Raw genomic sequence first — 20,124 nt, forward strand, 5'->3', positions numbered from 1 at the left:
AGACATTGGAACAGTTGAAAATTGGGAAAATACTTGAGGTAAGATCTTAAGGACTGACAAAAGTGCAAGATGAACGTAAAATTGTTAGTCCTACAAAAAACTTTTTAAATCATGAAATGTAGGAGTCACTCAAGACCAGCATTTGTAGCCCATCCTTAATGATCTTTGAAATACATAGCTTGATAGGCTATTTCAAATGGTATTTGACAGTCATCTGTATTATTGAGTCTAGATCACTAAAAGATGTCAGTGAAGAAAATGGGGTTTTTAACAGACAGTTTTTGATAACCACGGAGGTTGGCTTTACATGCCCGATTTTAATAAATGAATTTTAAACTCCACCAACTGCCATAGTGCAATGTGAATCCATGACCTCAGAACTTTTATAAAACCAAAATGCTGTGTATGTTGTAAATCTGAAATAAAAACAATTAATACTGGCAAAACTCAGCTGGTCTAGCAGCATCTTCAGAGACAGAAGCAGAGTTAATGCTTTGAGTTCGGCTATGGCTCTCCTTCAGATCTGAAAAATCGTCCTATCAGACTCCAAATATTAACTGTTTCTCTCACTGCAAATGCTGCCAGACCTGCTCAGTTTCTCCAGCATTGTTCATTTTTTATTTCCGCTAAACTTGAGTTGTGTCACTGGATTACCAATCTGCCCCATGTTCCCTCCAAATCCAACATCATTGATGTGGAAGGCTAGCCAAAAGTGCACTAAGAGGTGGATTAGAATGCAACCACTTTCAGCTGTACAGGGCATTGGTAAAATAGCATCTGGAGTATTGTGTACAGTATTAGTCACAGTTCAGGGAAGGTTTAGACATGAAGGCCATTCATCCTATCGAGTCTGTTCTCCCATTCGATCATGACTGACATACCCCATCTCTCCTGCCTTCTCCTTGTAATCCTTGACCCGTTACCAATCAAGAACCTACCTTTACCTTAAAAGCACTCAATGACTGGGTGTCCACAGTTCTCTGTGGCAATGTGTTCCACAGTGTAACCACCCTGTGGTTGAAGAAATTCCTCATCTCAGTCCTAAGGGGTTGTCCCTTTCAAGGCTGTTCCCTTGGGTCCTAGTCTCTACCAGTAGAAACATACTTTCCACATCCACACTCTCTATGCTTCTCGGTATTCTGCATGTTCCAACCGTATGCCACTCACGCTCCATCACCCCCCACACCAACGACCCACCCACCTTCTAAACTCTATCGCTTAGACTTCAGGTCCTCAAATGCTCCTCATTCAACAACGCCTTGATTCCCAGGATCGTTCCTCTAAACCGCCTCTGGACCAACTCCAACACCAGCACATTTTCCTTTCTCCTTTAGATTATGGAGCTCGAAACTGCACAATGTTCCAAATGCCATTTCACTACAGCCTTGTATAGCCTCATCTGTTCATCTCTGCTTTTGTATTCTAGCCCTCTTGAAATGAATGCTAACACTGTATTTGTCTTTCTAACTGCCAAATGAACGTCTTGAGATCTGAACTAGGACTCCCAAGTTCGACTGCATTTCAGATTTCTGAAGCCTTTCCCCATTTAAAAAATAGCCTGTGCCTCTATTCCTTCTACCAAAGTAGATAACCTCACACATTGTATTCCATCTGCCATTTCTTTGCCCACTCTCCTACCTTGTCCAGGTGCTTCTGCAGCCTCTCCGCATCCTCAATATTATCTTTCCCTCCATCTATCTGTGCTGTTTTCCAACTTAGCAACAATGCCATCAGTTCATTCACCCAGATCGTTAATGTACAACATGAATAGTAGTCCAATGCAGACCCCCATGGAACTCCATTGATCACTGGAATTCACCTGATAAAGACAACTAGTCCTACTCTCTGCCTTCTACCAGTCAGCCAATCCTCAATCCATACCAGTGCCTTGTCCCTTACAATATTTAGTAGCATCCTGTGCGGCACCTTGTCAAAGGCCTTCTGGAAATTCAAACAGATCACACCCATTGGCTCGCCTTAGTCTAAATTGTTCAATACCACCTCAAAGAATTCAAATAGACTTATCTAGCATGACCACATCTTGATAAAGCCAAGCCAACTCAGTCCTTTCTTACCATGTACTTCCAAATACTCTACAATCTCATCCTTCAAAATGGTCAGTAAAATCTCAACAACTACCAAGGTCAGGCTAGCCAGTCTATGTTTTCCTGTCTTCTGCTTCCCTACCTTCTTAAACAGGAATGTTATATTAGGCAAGTTCCAGTCTTCTACTATCCTTCTAACTCCGGTGATGTCTGAAAGATCACCTTTTCCTCCACAATCTTTTTCTTCAGGGGTGTAGTCCAACTGATCCAGGTAATTTATCCACCTTCAGATATTTCAGCTTCCCAAAACCCCCTCCTTAATAATGGCCATTATACTCTCTTCTTCCTCCTTACTTTTATGATGCTCTGGTATACTAGCATCTGCCACTAAGAAATTTGATGAAAAGTACTATTCAGCTCTTTGATCATTTCTTTGTTCACCATTCCTACTTCTCCCAGCCTCATTTTCTAGCAGTCCGAAGTCCACTCTTGCCTCCCTCTTACTTGTTTGATATCTAAAATATATCTTACTATTTTATTTTACTAACTAGCTTATTTTCACGTCATCTTCTTTTCCCTTATTATATTTTTCATTATCTTCTGCTAGTTTTTAAAAAGGCTTACCACTAATCTTTACCACATTGTACGCTTTAGGCTGTCCTTTGCTTCCCTCATCTGCCCAATAAGTTTTTTCCCTCGGGGAAAAAATTTCTGCTGTGCTCTCAAATCACGCAAAGAAACTCCTGCCAATGTTCCTCCACCATCCCTCATGGGTTCTAACACAAGCTGCTCCAAAAAGTCTTAGACATTCCATGAACTCCTTTCTTTTTCTTGACATCCATTACCAACCTAAGTTCCCAATCTGCATTTGAAGCCCTTCTTACATGCTTGCTCTACCTCCTGATTGCTTCTCAGAGGCCTGTACATAACTCCCATTAGAGTCTTTTATCCTTTACAGTTCTTTGACTCTATCCTTACAGATTCAATACCTTCCAACTCTACATCACTTATCGTGATCGATTTCATTTCATTTCTTATTAACCAGGGAACCCTAACCTCCTGCCATTCTGCCTGTCATTTTGATAGTATCCTTGGATATTCAGTCCTTAATCCTTAGCCCCTTGCAGCCACGTCGCTTGTAATACCCACAAAATCATACCTGCCATTTTACATCTGTGCTACAAACTTATGTACCATTGTTTTGTACGCTATATGCATTTAAGTACAACACCCTTAATCTTGGTTTAACACCCTCCCCACCACTCGCCTCTTCTTAGTTATCCCCCTTATCTGTTGTGCCTGAAGTTAGATTCCGGACTCCTACTCTGTCATATTACTTGTTCTAGAAACTTGCCCTCCCCACCATTAATTTTTTCTATAATTTTCCACTGAACTGAATCCAAGGTCTGAGGGTAATGGAATTCTGAGTCAGTTTAAAATAAAGGAGCACCTATTTGGAAGCAATGAGGAAACATGTTTTCTCTAAGGATTGAGTGTCTTTGGAATTCACTTCCTCAAAAGACAGTGGATACAGACTGAATATTTATAAGGCAGAGAAGCATAGATTTCCAAGAGATGAAAGATCGGGGATATGCAGGAATGTAAAGTTGAGTGAAAATCAGATCAGCCCTGATTTTAGTGAATGGTGGAGCAGGGTCTAAATGTCAAGTAGTCTACTCTTGCTCCTTGTTCATATATAACAAAATAAAGGATAGAGTTTCTGCAGATTGGCTAAGCCTAATACTGAACAGTCAACTTTACTGGTAGAAGCAGACAGATTTTAATGGTAGACAATGAGATTGGAAACTCAGCAAAACAAAGATTATACAAATCTTAGGAAAAAAATTTGTTTTAGTCAGGGAATGGAATTAGTTTTACACAGCATGCTGCAGGGAGAGAAGCAACACGTTTGGTATTCAACGTCTCATTGGAAGGAATCTGAGCAATCAGTAACAGTCAAACTGGAGAAACTGAAACTATCAAAAGTTGACAAATCCCCAGGACCCAACGGCCTTCAGTTTAAAGTGTTAAAAGAGAAGATTACAAATATATAGATGCACTGGTGATTATCTTTCAAAGTGCCATTAATTCTGCAATGCTGAAGGCAGATTGGGTTTATATTTGAAACCTTCCAATGTAAGAAAGGAGAAAGAAAACACTTGTTGATCTAATGTCAGTAGAAAAAATATTAAATCTATTATGAAGAGCATGATTACTGAATACTATAAATTTATTGTCTGATTGCAGACAGTCAACATGGATTTAGGACAAAAACATGTTTGACAAACCTGAGACTTTTCTAAAGACTACCCGAGTTGATAAAGGGGAATTACTGGATGTAGGAGATTTGGATTTTCAGAAGGCTTTTATTGAAGTCCTATTCAAGTGTTTGGTAAGCAAAACATGGGTTGGGGATAATATACTAGCACACACTGATGATTGGTTAACAAGCAGGGATAATAGGATAGGAACTTTAGATTAGGTTAGATTCCCTACAGTGTGGAAACAGGCTCTTCGGCCCAACAAGTCCACACCGCCCCTTGCAGCATCCCACTCAGACCCATCCCCCTATAACTCTCACACCCCTAAACACTACGGGCAATTTAGCATGGCCGATCCACCTAGCCTGCACATCTTTGGACTGTGGGAGGAAACCGGAGCAGCCGGAGGAAACCCACGCAGACACGGAGAATGTGCAAACTCCGCACAGACAGTTACCCAAGGCTAGAATTGAACCTGGGTCCCTGGCACTGTGAGGCTGCACTGCTAATCACTGAGCCACCATGCCACCCCAATAAATGCATCATTCTAAGACTGGAAAACAGTTAACACTGAGGTACTGCAAGGATCAGAGGTTCACAAAACTGATTCCAGAGATGTTTTGAAGCATCCTTTGAGGTAAGGGTGAGCAAACTGGGCTTGGATTATCAGTCACCAATTCTTTTAAATTCCAGCCGAATAAAAACTTGCAAAATTCTTCAGCAATAGTCAGGGTAGATACTGAAAAGAATGCTTCCCTAGCTATGAACTCTGAAATCAAAGAATAGAGTTACAGTATAAAATTTAGGGCTGATAATGAGGTAGGAACTTCTCCAAAGGGTGGTGAGAATCTTTGGAATTTTGTAATTCTATATTCTGACAGAGCTGTGGAAGCTAAGTTAGCAACTTCATTCTGTAATGAATGAAGTCAGCCACATGGACCTCAGAATATGTATTCCTTGACTAGACCAGATTAACAGCCTTAATCAAACTTGGCTGACAGACAACACGAGTCAGGCATTCTGTTCACTCAAAACTAGGTCTGAGGGAGTTGGATCAGTGTCAAAGATGAGATATCCATCTCTGGGTAGTTATTTCAGTGGGGAGAGAAAAGCACACTCCTGAAACAAATTCACTTGCAACAGTCATCTTTGTGTTGGGGTAAACATTTCTGGCATCATGCCATTTTTTGAAAAGTAGCTAGAAAGAACGTGTCTTTTCTCACCCCCTGGTAAAATGACATTGGGTGCAGATAAAATGCAACAAGTAATTCTCCTGGCAGTTTTTTCAGTTATCAGGAGCCTACTTGGAGACATCAGATAGTAAAACCTTTCAAGGAGGTGGCAGATTCAGTTAAGGAGTATTACTACCCCAAGCCTCCCCTAGTTCAGAAACACTATCCATTTTAGTCAGCAATTCAAGAACCAGGGAAATCCATACCAGGATTTGCGACTAGGTTAACATGACTGATGAAGGTATGTGGCTTTGGTTTAACCCTGATTGAGATGCTGAAAGACCATTTGGTATGTGGGATTAATGTAACCATTAAAAAGCACCTACTAGCTGAAGCCCAACTAGGCTTCAACAGTCATTACAATCAGCTTAATTATTGGAAAATGTGGCAAGTGGAGCACAAGTTGCAGAATATTCAACTGATGTAGACACCCTTGCCAGCCCAGAGTTTGGGGAACACTATTTGAGTTAAGGCAACAGCACAGCCACACTCAGGACAAATCCTGAACAAGGGACTCCAGGTCAGCCCACAGCAAAACCCAAAACCCAAAAGTCATGACTTGGCCAAATGGCTAAAGTTTTCTTCAGGATCCAGGTTGGCAAGCCATTGTAATTGCTGTCAATATGCAGACTTAAGACAGCAAGGAATTCCCACTAGTCCAAAATTAGGTAACAGAACTCAGTGGTACCCTGGAAAGTCCACCTACATCTGGTTTGGAACAGTTAAGGTGTTCAGCAACATCCAAGTCAGAACCAAAATAAATATCTAGTTAAGTGGTCACCTGGTTCTAATGGAGGTCAACACCAGCATGGCTTTTTCAGTGATTGCAGAACCAGTGTTCAACAAAATTTTCTCTGGACTCCAACCCAATGTCATTTTACCAGGGGGTGAGAAAAGACACATTCTTTCTAGGTACTTTGCAAAAAAATGGCATGATGCCAGAAATGTTTACCCCAACACAAAGATGACTGTTGCAAGTGAATTTGTTTCAGGAGTGTGCTTTTCTCTCTCTTCCCAATGAAGACCTTGCACAAGACCTTGACTAGATAGAGAACCTTTACAGATCAAGAGTACTACCTTATTTCTAGTATCTTATGAGAAGCAGCAGATTCAGTTACCACTGTTTGCAGTAAAAGGCTCAGACCCAAGGATGATGGGCCGAAACTGGTGGAAACATTAATCTTGAATGGCTTAGCCCTTTGATTAGAAAATGGCTGCCTGTGTGGAGTCCTAATTAAATTCTCAGAAGTTCTTCAGGAAGGTCTAGGGACTATCAAAGCCACCTCGCACATTAACCAGGAGACAATTTCGCAATTCTACAAAGCCCATCCATTGTCATTTGCCTAATGGGCAATATATACAGGCAGAAATCAGAAGGCTGGCAAGCAGAGAAATCAAACAGATTGTACATAGATAACAAGGCGTAGAGCTGGATGAACACAGCAGGCCTTCTTCAGAAAATGTCTAGGCCCCAAAACGTCAGCCTTCCCGCTCCTCTGATGCTGCGTTCATCCAGCTCTACACCTTGTAATCTCAGATTCTCCAGCATCTGCAGTTCCCATTATCACTGATACAATAGTAGGAACTGCAGATACTGGAGAATCCAAGATAACAAAGTGTGAAGCTGGATGAACACGGCAGGCCAAGCATCATCTCAGGAGCACAAAAGCTGTGCTCCTGAGATACTGCTTCGCTTGCTGTATTCATCAGCTTCACACTTTGTTATCCTGCAGTCTGGAGAAATCAAACAGTCTAGTTTGCGGAATGGGCAGCATCATCTATATCAATTGTAAATCCCGGTCAGCTCACCATGGTAAGAGGTAAGTGCCGCCCATAGTGAGTGCCACAAGTCAATGCCACCCATAGCTTTAGGTTAAATTCAGCAGTGGCCTCTAATACTAAGTGCATGTAAGTACAAGCTGGAACACCATCTGGGATTGTCAACTAATAGTGAAGTGCTTTTTACAGCTGGATAAATACCCAATCCCTCGCATGGAGGATTTATACGCAAGCCTGGCAGGGTACTGTCCTTCATGAAGCAGGACATGAGCCATGAGTACTTGCAATTGCAGTTAGATGAGGATTCCCAGAAGTATGCTACAATTAACACTCAAGGGTTTGTTCTAAAAATGAATTACTATGAGGTATCAGCCTGTCTAATTTTTCAGCAGACAAAGAAGAATACTTTACCCCAGGTCACCATTTATCTAGATGATAAATTAACAACAAAGACCAATAAGGAGCATTGAGAGAATTTGAACAAAGTCCTTAGACGTTTCTCCCAGCCGGACATACACCTTAGAAGGCAAAAACATGCTCCAAGCAGCCCCAGTGACCTACTTGGACTACAGAGTCAACAAGACTAGGTTACACACAGAAGACGACAAAGCAAGGGCAATTAAAGGGGCCTCGGTTCCCACATCTATACAAGAGATTAGGTATTTCCTTGGGCTAGTGAACTATTATGGAAAGTTCATACATAACCTGCCCTCCATTCTGGTACATTTGGATTAACTCTTAAAAAAGAAAAAAGAAAAGAGTCAGTCTTGAAAATGGTTGCATACGTGAGCCAAAGCTGCTTCTTTAGTTCCCCGAAAGCTTTCATCCTGTAAGGTGTTGGTACACTATGATCCTAAGTGAGATCTAGTATTGACATGCAATGCCTTCTTGTAAGGCAACAGGGTGGCAGTGACTCATAGGTGGCCCAATGGAGAGAGAGGAATGCCATGGTATATGCATCCAGGACTTTGACTAACGCAGACTGTAAATACACCCCTATCGAGAAAGAAGGTTTGGCAATCATATTTGAACTCAGGAAGTTCCACCAATACCTTCAAGGATGTAAATTTGTAATAACAGACCACAAACCCTGCCACATCTACTTAAATAAGACAAGGCAGCACTGCCCATAGCTTTAAACTGAATTCAGCAATAGATTCCAACACTGGGTGCGCACAACTATAAGCTGGAACACCAGGAAGCCAAGTAGCAAATGTGTATGCGTTCAGCTGCCTCCTGCAGGCAGTTACACCAACGGTACCATCACTGGAACAGTCGAAGTGTTTTAAATTTTCTGGAGACATTTCTAGTCGCAGCAGACAATATCCACCTCTGAAGGCAGCAAGATCCAGTCCTGGCAATACTGAAACTGGTGGTGATGGAGAAAACCAAAGGGCTGTCACAAACAGAATTAAAACCCTTTTTTGGACCCAGAGAGATCAGATCACAGTAGAAGTTGGCATTTTATTACTGGGAGCAAGAGCGATTGTCCCAAACAAAGGTTGGTTCCGACATTGGCTGAACCCTACCAGGGTGATGCAGGAACTTCCAAAACAAATGTTGGCACAATTATGTCTGGTGGCCATTGGGTGCAGACATAGCTGCATTAGTAGGGCAGTGCACAGAGTGCCAAAGATAAGCATTACTGCCAGCAGCACCGCCACATTTTTGGCAGTGACAGGTCAAACCATGGGCTTGGTTACATGTCGACTATGCAGGTCTTTTCATGGACTCAATGTTCTTAGTCACTGGACATCCATTGAAAGTGGCTAGATATGCATTGACTTAATTTGTCAAACACGGTGACCACGATAGAAAAACTGCACTAATCCTTTGCAATAAATGGGTTTCTGAAAGCGTTGGTCACATAACAAGCCAGCAGCGAATGTGATGATTTCCTGAAATTGAATGGTATTCAACATACAAGGTCAGCTCCCAACCAGTCATCTAATGATCTGACAGAAACAGTCAAAACAGTGAAGGCAGGCTTAAAGAAATAGCCAACAGCTTCGGTAGCTACCAAACTGACACTGTCCCTATTTGATTATAGCACCACACATGATGCAACTACAGGGATAGCGCCTAAAGTCAATGATGGGGAAAAGACGCCACACCAGTTTAAATCTGATGGGCATGGCAGATGTTGCTGCATAAGCATCTTTGCCACCTGAAGACAATTAATTTCTTCCAAAGTGATCAGGGCACTAGTGCTACTGTGCATTTCACACCACCTGTATCAGAGGCAGAATTTGAAGAACCTGGCTCTGTGCTAAAGCACCCCAGAAAGAGTTGCAAGGAGCTATGTCCTAGGACTCAGAGGGGAAGGGATATAGTGATTATAATGGAGTCAGCAAGTGGACCCCAGAATGAGTCCGATTAAGAAGCCCTCGCTGATAGATAACAAGTGTCAGCCAGGCTGGCCATAAACCGGTCCAGGCAGTGGGTCACAGAGGGGGTTATTTCAGCTGACTGTCTGCCCATCTTCCAACAGCTATGTTCAAGCCCGGGTGTTCCTGAAGAGGAAGCAGTGTTCCCCAATGCTTTTAATGCATTTATAGAAAGGTTGGCACTGTGGGGGATGGGGTGCTTTATTTCCCCCTCCAGTTTTATTTTGATTTGATGTCTACCCTCCCCCCGCCCACTTGTTTTAGAACATAGAACATAGAACAGTACAGCACAGAACAGGCCCTTCAGCCCACAATGTTGTGCCGACCATTGATCCTCATGTATGCACCCTCAAATTTCTGTGACCATATACATGTCCAGCAGTCTCTTAAATGACCCCAATGACCTTGCTTCCACAACTGCTGCTGGCAACGCATTCCATGCTCTCACAACTTAACATAAGCATTGCTTTTACATGGCTTTGCTTGGTACTGGCTCCCTAGCCACCATTGATGTTTTTTCCCCCCCCCGCTGGAAGTGTCGAATAAAATTGTTTTGCACCTGGTGTTTTCACTGAGTCCCTGCACTTACATGCACACAAAACATGGGTGCTGTGGCGAAAGTAAGCACTACTGCTGTAGTGTCAGGTTTTAAAGAAAAAGATATAAACAGGAGACAAAAAAAAGGCCCATCAGGGGCTCTATTCACTCAGAGGTGGCTCTGAGGCAGCTGAATCAGTGTCAAGGACTCTCCTCATGTAGATAAAGGGTGACATGATGCCAGGACTCTGGCTTCCGTAGAGTTATTTCAGTTCAAGACAGATTGATAGATTTCTAGTCACGAATGACATCAGCCAATATGGGGATAATGCCCTATTCCCACATTGAGGTGGATAAAAAGCATCATCTAAAATAGTGGAGCATACTTAAGGGACTGAATAGTTTACTGTTTCTATTCATAAATCAGCATCAAACAATAAGTTTGACAAGACAGGATTTGTAAAGATGTTGTGAATGCTTGAATGTCCTACTCCTGTTGAGAGAGCTGGTAACAAACAGCAGACTAGAGGAACCAGATATTATATCTTCAGATTAAACAGAAATATAAAGTAATGAAAATATTCGGCAGGCTTGGCTCCATGTTGAGAGAAACAAGCTCTTGAAAGTTCACTGCCCTGAAATGTTAACGCAGTTTTTCTCCAAAGATGCTACCAGTCCTGTTGAATATTTTATTGTCTAATGCTTCTCCAACTCCAGAGCTTTTTGTTTGTTTTATAACAATACGGATGCTTGCATTTTGAGACCTTCTACAGTTAGAATGACCATAATCAATTCAAATTTGACTCAAAATTAAAGTGTACATCTGAGTAGGGATTCACATATTAAAAGACATGTCTTTAATGTTTGTAGCACTCAAGGGATCAATACAGAATTAATTCACATCCCATTCATAAAATTATTTTTTATTCAAAGAAATCTGCAAATAAATACCATATCAGAATGATAATTGGTAAACTCCATGTTTTCAAGATCAAATATTACTAAATTCATTGCCCCTTTACGTGTACTTCCAAGTCTCCTCAAAAAATTGAAAAGAAAGTTCTTACTTCACAGCTTCTTGGTACTTTGATGGCAATCCTGTATAACGATTGATGGGTTTCAATAACTGCCCCACTCCTCTTGTGCCCAGGCCTGCATATTTGCATATATACTCTTTTTTCCAGAATCCTGTGGGATAGTCCTGTATTGAAATTCTGCTTAGTTTCTCAGTAGCTATGTCTACACCCTTGGGCTTCCAGGCCTTTCGCTTATATGTGAAATACCTGCAGTAGATTCTGTGCCAAATTAAACTAGAAAAAGATACAAATGTAAAACAATGTATATTTATTATTCCTCTTTCATATTTTAAAAGGCAGGTTTTTAAATACGTCAATTCAGTTTAACTAATATTTGGAAATGAATACGGCAAAATAAGGCATAATGACCTCAAAATTACACCGAGCTGTTCCTATATAAAAGCTTGAATGATATTCATAAAACACTTTCTGCTGCCTCAGAGACATTGGTCTGTTTACATTAACAAGCAAAGAGGATTTACAATGAAAATAAAACTTCAGAGTGCCCAGTGATGTAATTTCAGGGCTCAATTTACTATGCTAACAAACAGACATAATTCTTCCTTTATAAAAAATAAAATCGAAGAGTCAATTTTAGTACTTTTCCCAACATCCCTGTGTCATTCTAGGCTTTCCTCTACATTTTCTGCCTCCACAGTCGCCCCTTCAACACTCAAACCACGTTTATCTGTATGCAATACAGACCAAAAAAATCAACACGCAAATAATGCCCTTGATTTCTGAGCCTCTTAATAGCACTAACTCCAAAATAAATTATACCTCAGATTTAGCTTAAATAAACTGATGAACTTCAGTACTGCAGTCTGCTTAAAATGTACGATATACGATTTTGTATTTAAATTAAATGTTTGCTCCAATCGGACTAAACAATGCTTCAAGAATCTTAAATCAGCAGAAAATACTTAGTTAGTTCACTTACTTGTCATTAGCTATCTGGTAGAAGGACTTGCTGACACAGCCTGTACACAGCAAAGATGATATATCCAAGTAGGAAAAGATTTGCAGTAGAACTTCCCATGGTAAGCTAGAAGTAATTTTCATATTGTTATGTTGTAGAATGGCATGAATTATTTAGGAAAATCCAATAGAGACTTATTCGGATGAAAAAGAATATACAAAATAACATTTAAAGGCAGAGTAAACAAAAAATCCTCCGTTAGCATTGTAAAAAGAAACAACCTATGTTTCTAATGAGAATTTAAAAATTGACAAAAATATTGGAGATATTCATGAGTTTATTTTCTCACCATATTGCAGATAGGATTCAAAATGCTTTAACTTGCTTTTTTAAAAAAGATATTCACTATAATTCCAAATCTGCAAAATGAACTGCTTTGTCTTTGCACCCCTTTTAGCAATACTTAAGCTTTATACACCAGGCAATCATTTGTAAGGTGTTTTGAAACAAGTCTGATCACAGCTAAAACAGACAAAGCTCTCACAACACATACTCTGGCAATCACTAAGATTATGTCTGAACCTCTGCATCAACTCCACTTCCTCACCTAATCCCCATATGCCATGATAAGTTTATTGTCCAAAAGGTTATCAGGTGTAAGCAGACTAAGTACCCACAACTCTCGGGTAGAAGAATCCAAGGATTCTCATATCTCAACTAGAACATTTCACTTCATCTGTTCTAAAAGTGATCATTTAGGCAAGTTGAGGTTAAAGAAATTAGTACAAATCAGATTAAATGACAAAGATGGTTTGAGGGATCAGATAACCTAATCTTACTTCTACTTATGTTCTTGAATCCATTGTTATGCATGAGGACTCAGTTCTAGACTCATCAGCCGGAACTTTATTTTAAATACAGTAAGAACAATGCAAGCTGGTTGACAGGTAATGAAGCATCACTGACTCAACAAACATCAAGAAAAATGGGGGAAAAAAATTAGAACTAAAGCATCATACTTGCATGCGTGACACATTCATAAAATAGTATCATTTACACTACAGGAAGCCTTTCAGCTCAAATGAACCCATGCCAGCACAATGAGAAAGCCAGAGAGCTCCAATCCTCCACTATCTCTGAGCCCTGCAAGTCTATTTTCTTCATAGCAATCCCATCTCCTTTTAAAATCAATGATTCCCACTACCTTGTGAACAAGTCGTTACAAACTATTATTACTAACTTTACAAAACTTCCTTCTCACTTCCTTTTCCCCTGCGCCTCTTGACAAAATTTTAAATCCATGTCCCCTAGTCACTGCAACATCGGTTAATCAGAACACTTTCTTCCACTGGCTTATCTAAATCTGCCTTCACCTCGTACACTACTGTCTAATCTCCCTTCAAACGTCTTTGCTCAAAAGAGAATGACCCTAACTTCCTTAACCGAGCTTTGTGGCTACAGTTACCTCATTCCTGGAACAATTCCAGTATGTTTCAAAGCATCTTCTCAAGGACCGATACCCTTCCCAAAAAGGTGGTGACCAGAAACAGGCAGATTTCTCTAGTTGGGTTTTATTCAAAACTTGAGGGGTTCAGCCTAACTTTCTTGCTTTTATAACTAATATATCAGATGTTGCTGTCACTCCATTCACTTCAGAACTGTTCCATGAATTCTACGGCCCTGATATTAGTCAAGACAGACAGCATCTCCACCATATTGAAAATACGAAAAAAACAGAACACAAACAAGCTCTTTTGACAAGCACTGCTTTTCCATTTTCCAAAAGACAGGCACAGGACAGTCCATATTTCATACTTGCATTGTTCCCAGAGCCACTTAAATGACCAACTGACTCAAGTGAAACAGGACTTAAGAATTCCTTGATTGTGGAAACCAGACTGCAGAATTTAGACCCAATACTGGTATGTCTCTGGCCATTGTATTTCACAGAGAATTGATATCCACATGGTACCAGGAAACTTGGGGCTGGGAGGTATCCACTATCTTTTGAGCACAGGGGTCAACGCTTTGGGACTGTTAACTTCTGGAAAAACTGCATAAATCATGCATAAACCCTTCAAACTGGCCCACCTAGAAAGACCTGTCAAGACAGGTTGAGTATGTGTTTATGGATGACATGGCTTTTCTCAACAGCATAGTCTGAAATATAAAATATTAACTGAATTGCATTGTTATTTTACATACATGAATACTTATGGTTTTTTTTATTTGTTCATGGGATGCAGCCCATTCTAATGGCACTAGAAAAACTGGTGATTTGCCTTCTTGAACAGCTACAACTTTTGGGGGTATGAACACCTACAGTGCACTTAGGGAGTGAGTTTCAGGAGTTTGATCCTGTAACACCAAGGAAACCGTGATATAGTCAGGTTTGGAAAGGAACTTGCAGGTAGTGTTATTTCCACTACCCTTGACTTTCTAAGTGATAGAATTAACAGGTCCGGAAGAAGCCTTAGTGAGGTGCTTGCAGTACACAGGCATAGATGATTCATAGTTACAAGGGCATATGTTAACATGACAGAACATTGATGTAGTTGTAAGGGAGTGCAAGCAGGACAGAGGTCTTGTATTTTTATTTTTGAACTTTGTGAACAGAGTCCAAGCTACCTGAGAAACAGGACAGCTTCTTAAGGTTCTTCCCATGCTGCCAACCCAACTCTTAAGTCCAGCATACTTGTCCTGGCCAAAAATCCAAATTGCTAGCAGCCTAAAGCAGATGAACTCAGGGCATGTACTGTAACAGGAGACTGGGATATCACCGCTATTACAGAAACATAGCTGAGGGAGGGACAGGACTGGCAGCTCAATGTTCAGGGGTACAGAACCTGTAGCAAGGATAGATGGGGGGGGGGGGGGGGGGGGGGGGGCAAGAGATGGGGAGTGGCATTTTCAATTATGGAAAACACCACAGCGGTGCTTAGGATGTTCCTGCAGGATCATCCAATAAGGCTATATTGGTCAACTGAGAAATAAGAAGGGGGTGATCACCGATGGCATTGTACAATAGGTCCCTAATAGTCAGCCAGAAATTGAGGAGCAAGTATGTAGAGAGATCTCAGCTACCTGTCAGAATAAAGCAGTTGTACAAGTAGCAGATTTTAATTTTCCACTCATAGACCGGGACCGCCATTGTGTTGATGGTGAGGAATTTGTTAAGTCACCTCAAGAAAACTTTCAATCAATATGCAGACGGTGCAAAACTCAACCTCCTTGGGAAATAAGGCAGGGCAAGCGACTCAGGTGTTACTGGAGGAGCATTTTGGGATCAGTGGCCGTAATTTTACTGGTTTTAAAATAGTTTTGGAAAAGAATAGGTCTGGTCCACAAGTTAAAGTGTTAAATTATATCAAGGCCAACTTTGATGGTATGAGACCAGAACTTTCAAAAGTTGATTGAGGGAGGCTGTTCAAAGTATAATAAGGAAGATACTTCACATCTTGTGTAATTATAATTTAGACAATGCAGGTACAAAATGGGCATCTTTACATCGCCTAAACTCTTAATCAGTTAGAACAAAAAACAATGCACACTAATAAAAACAAAAGTTTTCACACCAATTATTTATACTCACTTTTGCTAGACCATACACAATAAATGAATATAGGAAAGCCTCAAAACCATTATCCCAGAACACCTCAATCAATTGTAGGGGGGAAAAAAAAATCACCTAGTAATTTCACCTAAGTGGATTAAAGCATTAATGAAAACCAATACATTTTAGAACTCAAACATATTGGAGAGAAAAGAGAAACTTTGCAAGAACTTAATGTTACTACTGGTCTTACTAACCCCTCAATGGTGATCAGATTTGCAGATCTCAATTTACAACCTTCAGCTCGACCTAAATGGATGGTCCTGGAGGGCAGACTCGAATTCCATTTATATCCAAAACTGAAACAGGCAGCAATAAGTAATTTAACAAAGTGTGAAAAATAATTGTTCCCTCAAAAATATTGTCCTTAGAATTCGAATATGCAGCAGCACTTAAATCACCACAATCAAGAAATATATACTATTTTGCGAAAGTCTGAAAGTGAATTCAGTATCTTTGCAGCAAGTTAAATTTTCACCACGATTGTGCTTTTTAATACACTTTTGAATGGCTAAGAAGCTAAAGAGCATCGAACAATTGTTCACAGCCTGAACACAACTTGCGACGGTACCACTGCAAACGCTGAAAACGCATTGCATCAGCAAATGGCGGAAATGCACAATGGCCGAAAAATATTGCACAACAAAATTTCATGAGGTCTATAACTTAATTATTTTTTCCTCTGCTAATAAAATATCGTGGATGCTAATGCACCTGCAATATTGCAGCTAACAGCGCAAAAGTCAATAAATGGTGTAAGGGAAGCTCTGCTTACATACTGGGCGAGGTAGCATATTTGGAGATTTGACTGCAAAATGTATTGATTGTGAATTATGAGGTGGATTACACTGTTACAGCCTGGCTGTGAATCGTGCGTTAGACAGTATCGTTGTAGTCATCGTCATACAACACAGTCTGGGCTGTACCGTGGCTGCTATTACCCTCCTCCAGAGACCTCACCTAACTGCGGTGCACTGCTTGGGCCGTTGGCTCCAACCACCACCAGTTGCCATGGAAGCCAGCAAAATGCGTGGTGCCGATACGGGGATTACAGAGACTTTTGAACAAAATAAGAAAATACAATCGACCAACAGGTTGTTCAGTGTCGATACACAAAACGTTTGAAAAGAGTGAGGGCCTCTGAGACTCCCCTTCGCCCAAGACTGGGAACGAGATAGAACATCGACGATCAGCACCCAAACCACCGAGAAACAGTGTTACCAACAATTGACGAACGCCTCTACTAATGAGCGCACGGCAATCACTAGACAGCCAATAGTAACCGAGGGGCGGGAGTTAGCATGGAGGGCTTCCCGAAGCTTGCCCACTTAAAGGTCCACCCTCGTGAGCTTGTTTGAGAGAGGTGCTTTCTCAAACGGTTCTCCTTTTGTTATTGTGACCTCACAGAATTTTCAGGCTGTGCCGCGCACATAGTGAGCGCAATGTTACAGGGTAAACGAAATAACACGTGGAGGGAAATCTAGAAGAATGTCGTCAGAGGTCAGACCTGAGATAACAAGGTGTAGAGTTGGATGAACACAGCAGGCCAAACAGCATCAGAGGAACAGGAAAGCTGACGTTTTGGGTCTAGACCCTTTTCAGAAGTCAGACCTGTCCTTCCTCAATGTGGAGAGAAACTTCTGCGCATTTTGCAACAGGAGTTAAGATGAGATCCTTTATTATCATGGGGAACAAGGAACTGGCAGAAGAGTTGAATAGGTACTTTGTGTCTTCCCTAGTGAAGACAGATCCAATCTCCCAGATGTAATAGTGGCTGAAGGACCTAGGGTAAAAGGATGAACTGAAGGGAATTTATGTTAGGCAGGAAATGGTGTTGGATAGACTGTTAGGTCTGAAAGCTGATAAGTCCCCAGGACTGGATCCCAGGGTACTTAAGGAGGTGGCTCTAGAAATTGTGGATGCATTGGTAATCATTTTCCAAGGTTGTATAGATTCAGGATCAGTTCCTGTGGACTGGAGGGGCTAATGTTGTCTCACTTTTCAAGAAAGGAGGGAGAGAGAAAAACAGGAAATTGTAGACCAGTTAGCCTGATGTCAGTGATGGGAAAGATGCTGGAATCAATTATAAAAGATGAAATTATGACTCATTTGGATAGCAGTAACTGGGTATGTCAGAGTCAGCATGGATTTACGGAGGGGAAATTGTGCTTGACTAATCTTCTGTAATTTTTTGAGAATGTAACTATGAAGATGGACAAAGGAGAGCCAGTGAATGTAGTGTACCTGAACTTTCAGAAAGCCTTTGATAAAGGCCCACATAGGAGATTAGTGAGCAAAATTAGGGCACATGGTATTGGGAACAAAACACTGAATTGGATTGAAAATTGGCTGGCTGACAGGAAGCAAAGGTAGTGATAAATGGGTCCCTGTCGGAATGGCAGGCGGTGCCCTGTGGGGACTGCAAGGTTCGATGCTGGGACCACAGCTCTTTACAATATATGTTAATGATGTAGATGAAGGCATTAAAAGCAATATTAGCAAATTTGCTGATGACACAAAGCTGAGTGGCAGTGTGAAATGTGAGGAGGATGTAATGAGTACAGGGTGACTTGGACAGGCTAGGTGAGTGGACAGATCATGGCAGATGCAGTTTAATGTGGATAAATGTGAGGTTATCCACTTTGTTGGTAAGAATACGAAGGCAGAATACTACCTCATTGGAGTCAAGTTAGGTAAAGGGGAAGTACAACAAGATCTAGGTGTTCTTGTACATCAGCCAATGAAAACAAGCATGCAGGTACTGCAGGCAGTGAAGAAAGCTAATGGCATGTAGGCCTTTTTAACAAGCAGAATTGAGTGTAGGAGCAAAGAGGTCCTTCTGCAGCTGTACAAGGCCCTGGTGAGACCGCACCTGGAGTATTGCGTACAGTTTTGGTCTCCAAATTTGAGGAAGGACATTCTTGCTATTGAGAGAGTGCAGCGTAGGTTCACGAGGTCAATTCCCAGAATGGCGGGACTATCATATGTTGAAAGATTGGAGCAACTGGACTTATATACAGTTGAGTTGAGAAGAATGAGAGGGGGATCCGATTGAGACGTATAAGATTATTAAGGGATTGGACACTCTGGAGGCAGTAAGCATGTTTTTGCTGATGGGTGAGTCCAGAACCAGAGGACACAGTTTAAAAATAAGGGGTAGGCCATTTAGAACAGAGTTGAGGAAAAACTTCTTCACCCAGAGAGTAGTGGATATATGGAATGCTCTACCCCAGAAGGCAGTGGAGGCCAAGTCTCTGGATACTTTCAAGAAAGAGATGGATAGAGCTCTTAAAGATAGTGGAATCAAGGGTTATGGGGATAAGGCAGGAATAGGATACTGATTGTGGATGATCAGCATGATCATAATGAATGATGACGCTGGCTTGAAGGGCTGAATGGCCTACTCCTGCACCTATTGTCTATTGAGTGACCAGCACGGTGTCTATTCATGGAAAACATTGCTTGTGATCACCCTCATTATTCAAACATTACATCATAAACATTCAGATTCTAATCTGTCACCCACTGTGTCGACAACTGACATAAAAATCAGAATGCTCCCTGGTGACTCCAGCTTGCTATCTCAGACACCAAGTAATTACCTCTATGGACGTGCTCCTGGCTAGCGGCTACATGTACCCTATGTCCATGGACGTTGGGCATCCACAATCTCCCAAGACCCCCAGTCTATCATGTGGAAACTTGTTGAAGGTTCTGCCTTTATCAGTCTTCTTTGTCACCTCTTCAAGTTTGTGAGACACGATTTCCTACTCACAAAGCCAAACCCTAATGAGTCCTTGCCTTTACAAATGCATATAAATCCTGTCCCGCAGAATCCCTTCCAACTACTTATCCATCGCTGACATCAGGCTCACCAGTCTAGTTCCCTGGTTATTTTCCTTACCACTTTTTTGAAATAATGGCAGCATATTCACCTCCTCCAGTCTTCTGGCACTTCATCCATGACTGTTGATGATACATATATCTAAAAGCAAGGGTCCAGCAATCTCTTAACTTGCTTCCTGCAAAGGAAACCCCTATTATGACCTGGGGATTTACATACTTTTATGCATTCTAAAACCTCCAGCACTTCCTCTACTGCAATATGGACTTTTCTTTTTTCAAAACATCAATATTTATTTCTCCAAGTTCCCTAGATGAAAGTGGATGGAACAACATTTGGTGTTGGCGCTGGTGCTGGTACTAATACTGGTGCAGGTAGGGTGAAAGGTGATGAAATGTTCTGATTGAATGAGTAGGCATTGCAGAGACAAT

At 41.2% G+C, this 20,124-nt stretch overlaps 1 protein-coding gene across 12 annotated transcripts in view; it reads right to left on the reverse strand.

Moving 5' to 3' along the window:
• Nucleotides 1-17,068, reverse strand: part of fbxo15 (F-box protein 15) — a 344,940-nt gene extending 327,872 nt beyond the window's left edge. For 11 of the 12 annotated variants that reach the window (XR_009445754.1, XR_009445755.1, XR_009445756.1 and 8 more), the window contains exons 1-4: nucleotides 16,810-17,068; nucleotides 16,047-16,148; nucleotides 12,258-12,362; nucleotides 11,309-11,551 (exon numbers count right to left, since the gene is read on the reverse strand). Coding sequence is in view for 9 of the 12 variants with exons in the window: in XM_059646017.1 (XP_059502000.1) it covers nucleotides 11,309-11,551; nucleotides 12,258-12,362; nucleotides 16,047-16,148; nucleotides 16,810-16,862 (503 nt within the window). In the remaining 3 variants the exon portion in view is untranslated. The remainder of the gene's footprint in view (nucleotides 1-11,308; nucleotides 11,552-12,257; nucleotides 12,363-16,046; nucleotides 16,149-16,809) is intronic. The other variant, XM_059646013.1, reaches the window with a different exon arrangement.
• Nucleotides 17,069-20,124: the final 3,056 nt, after the last annotated feature.

This window comes from Stegostoma tigrinum, chromosome 5, assembly GCF_030684315.1.
Source record: "Stegostoma tigrinum isolate sSteTig4 chromosome 5, sSteTig4.hap1, whole genome shotgun sequence".
Lineage (NCBI taxonomy): Eukaryota > Metazoa > Chordata > Chondrichthyes > Orectolobiformes > Stegostomatidae > Stegostoma > Stegostoma tigrinum.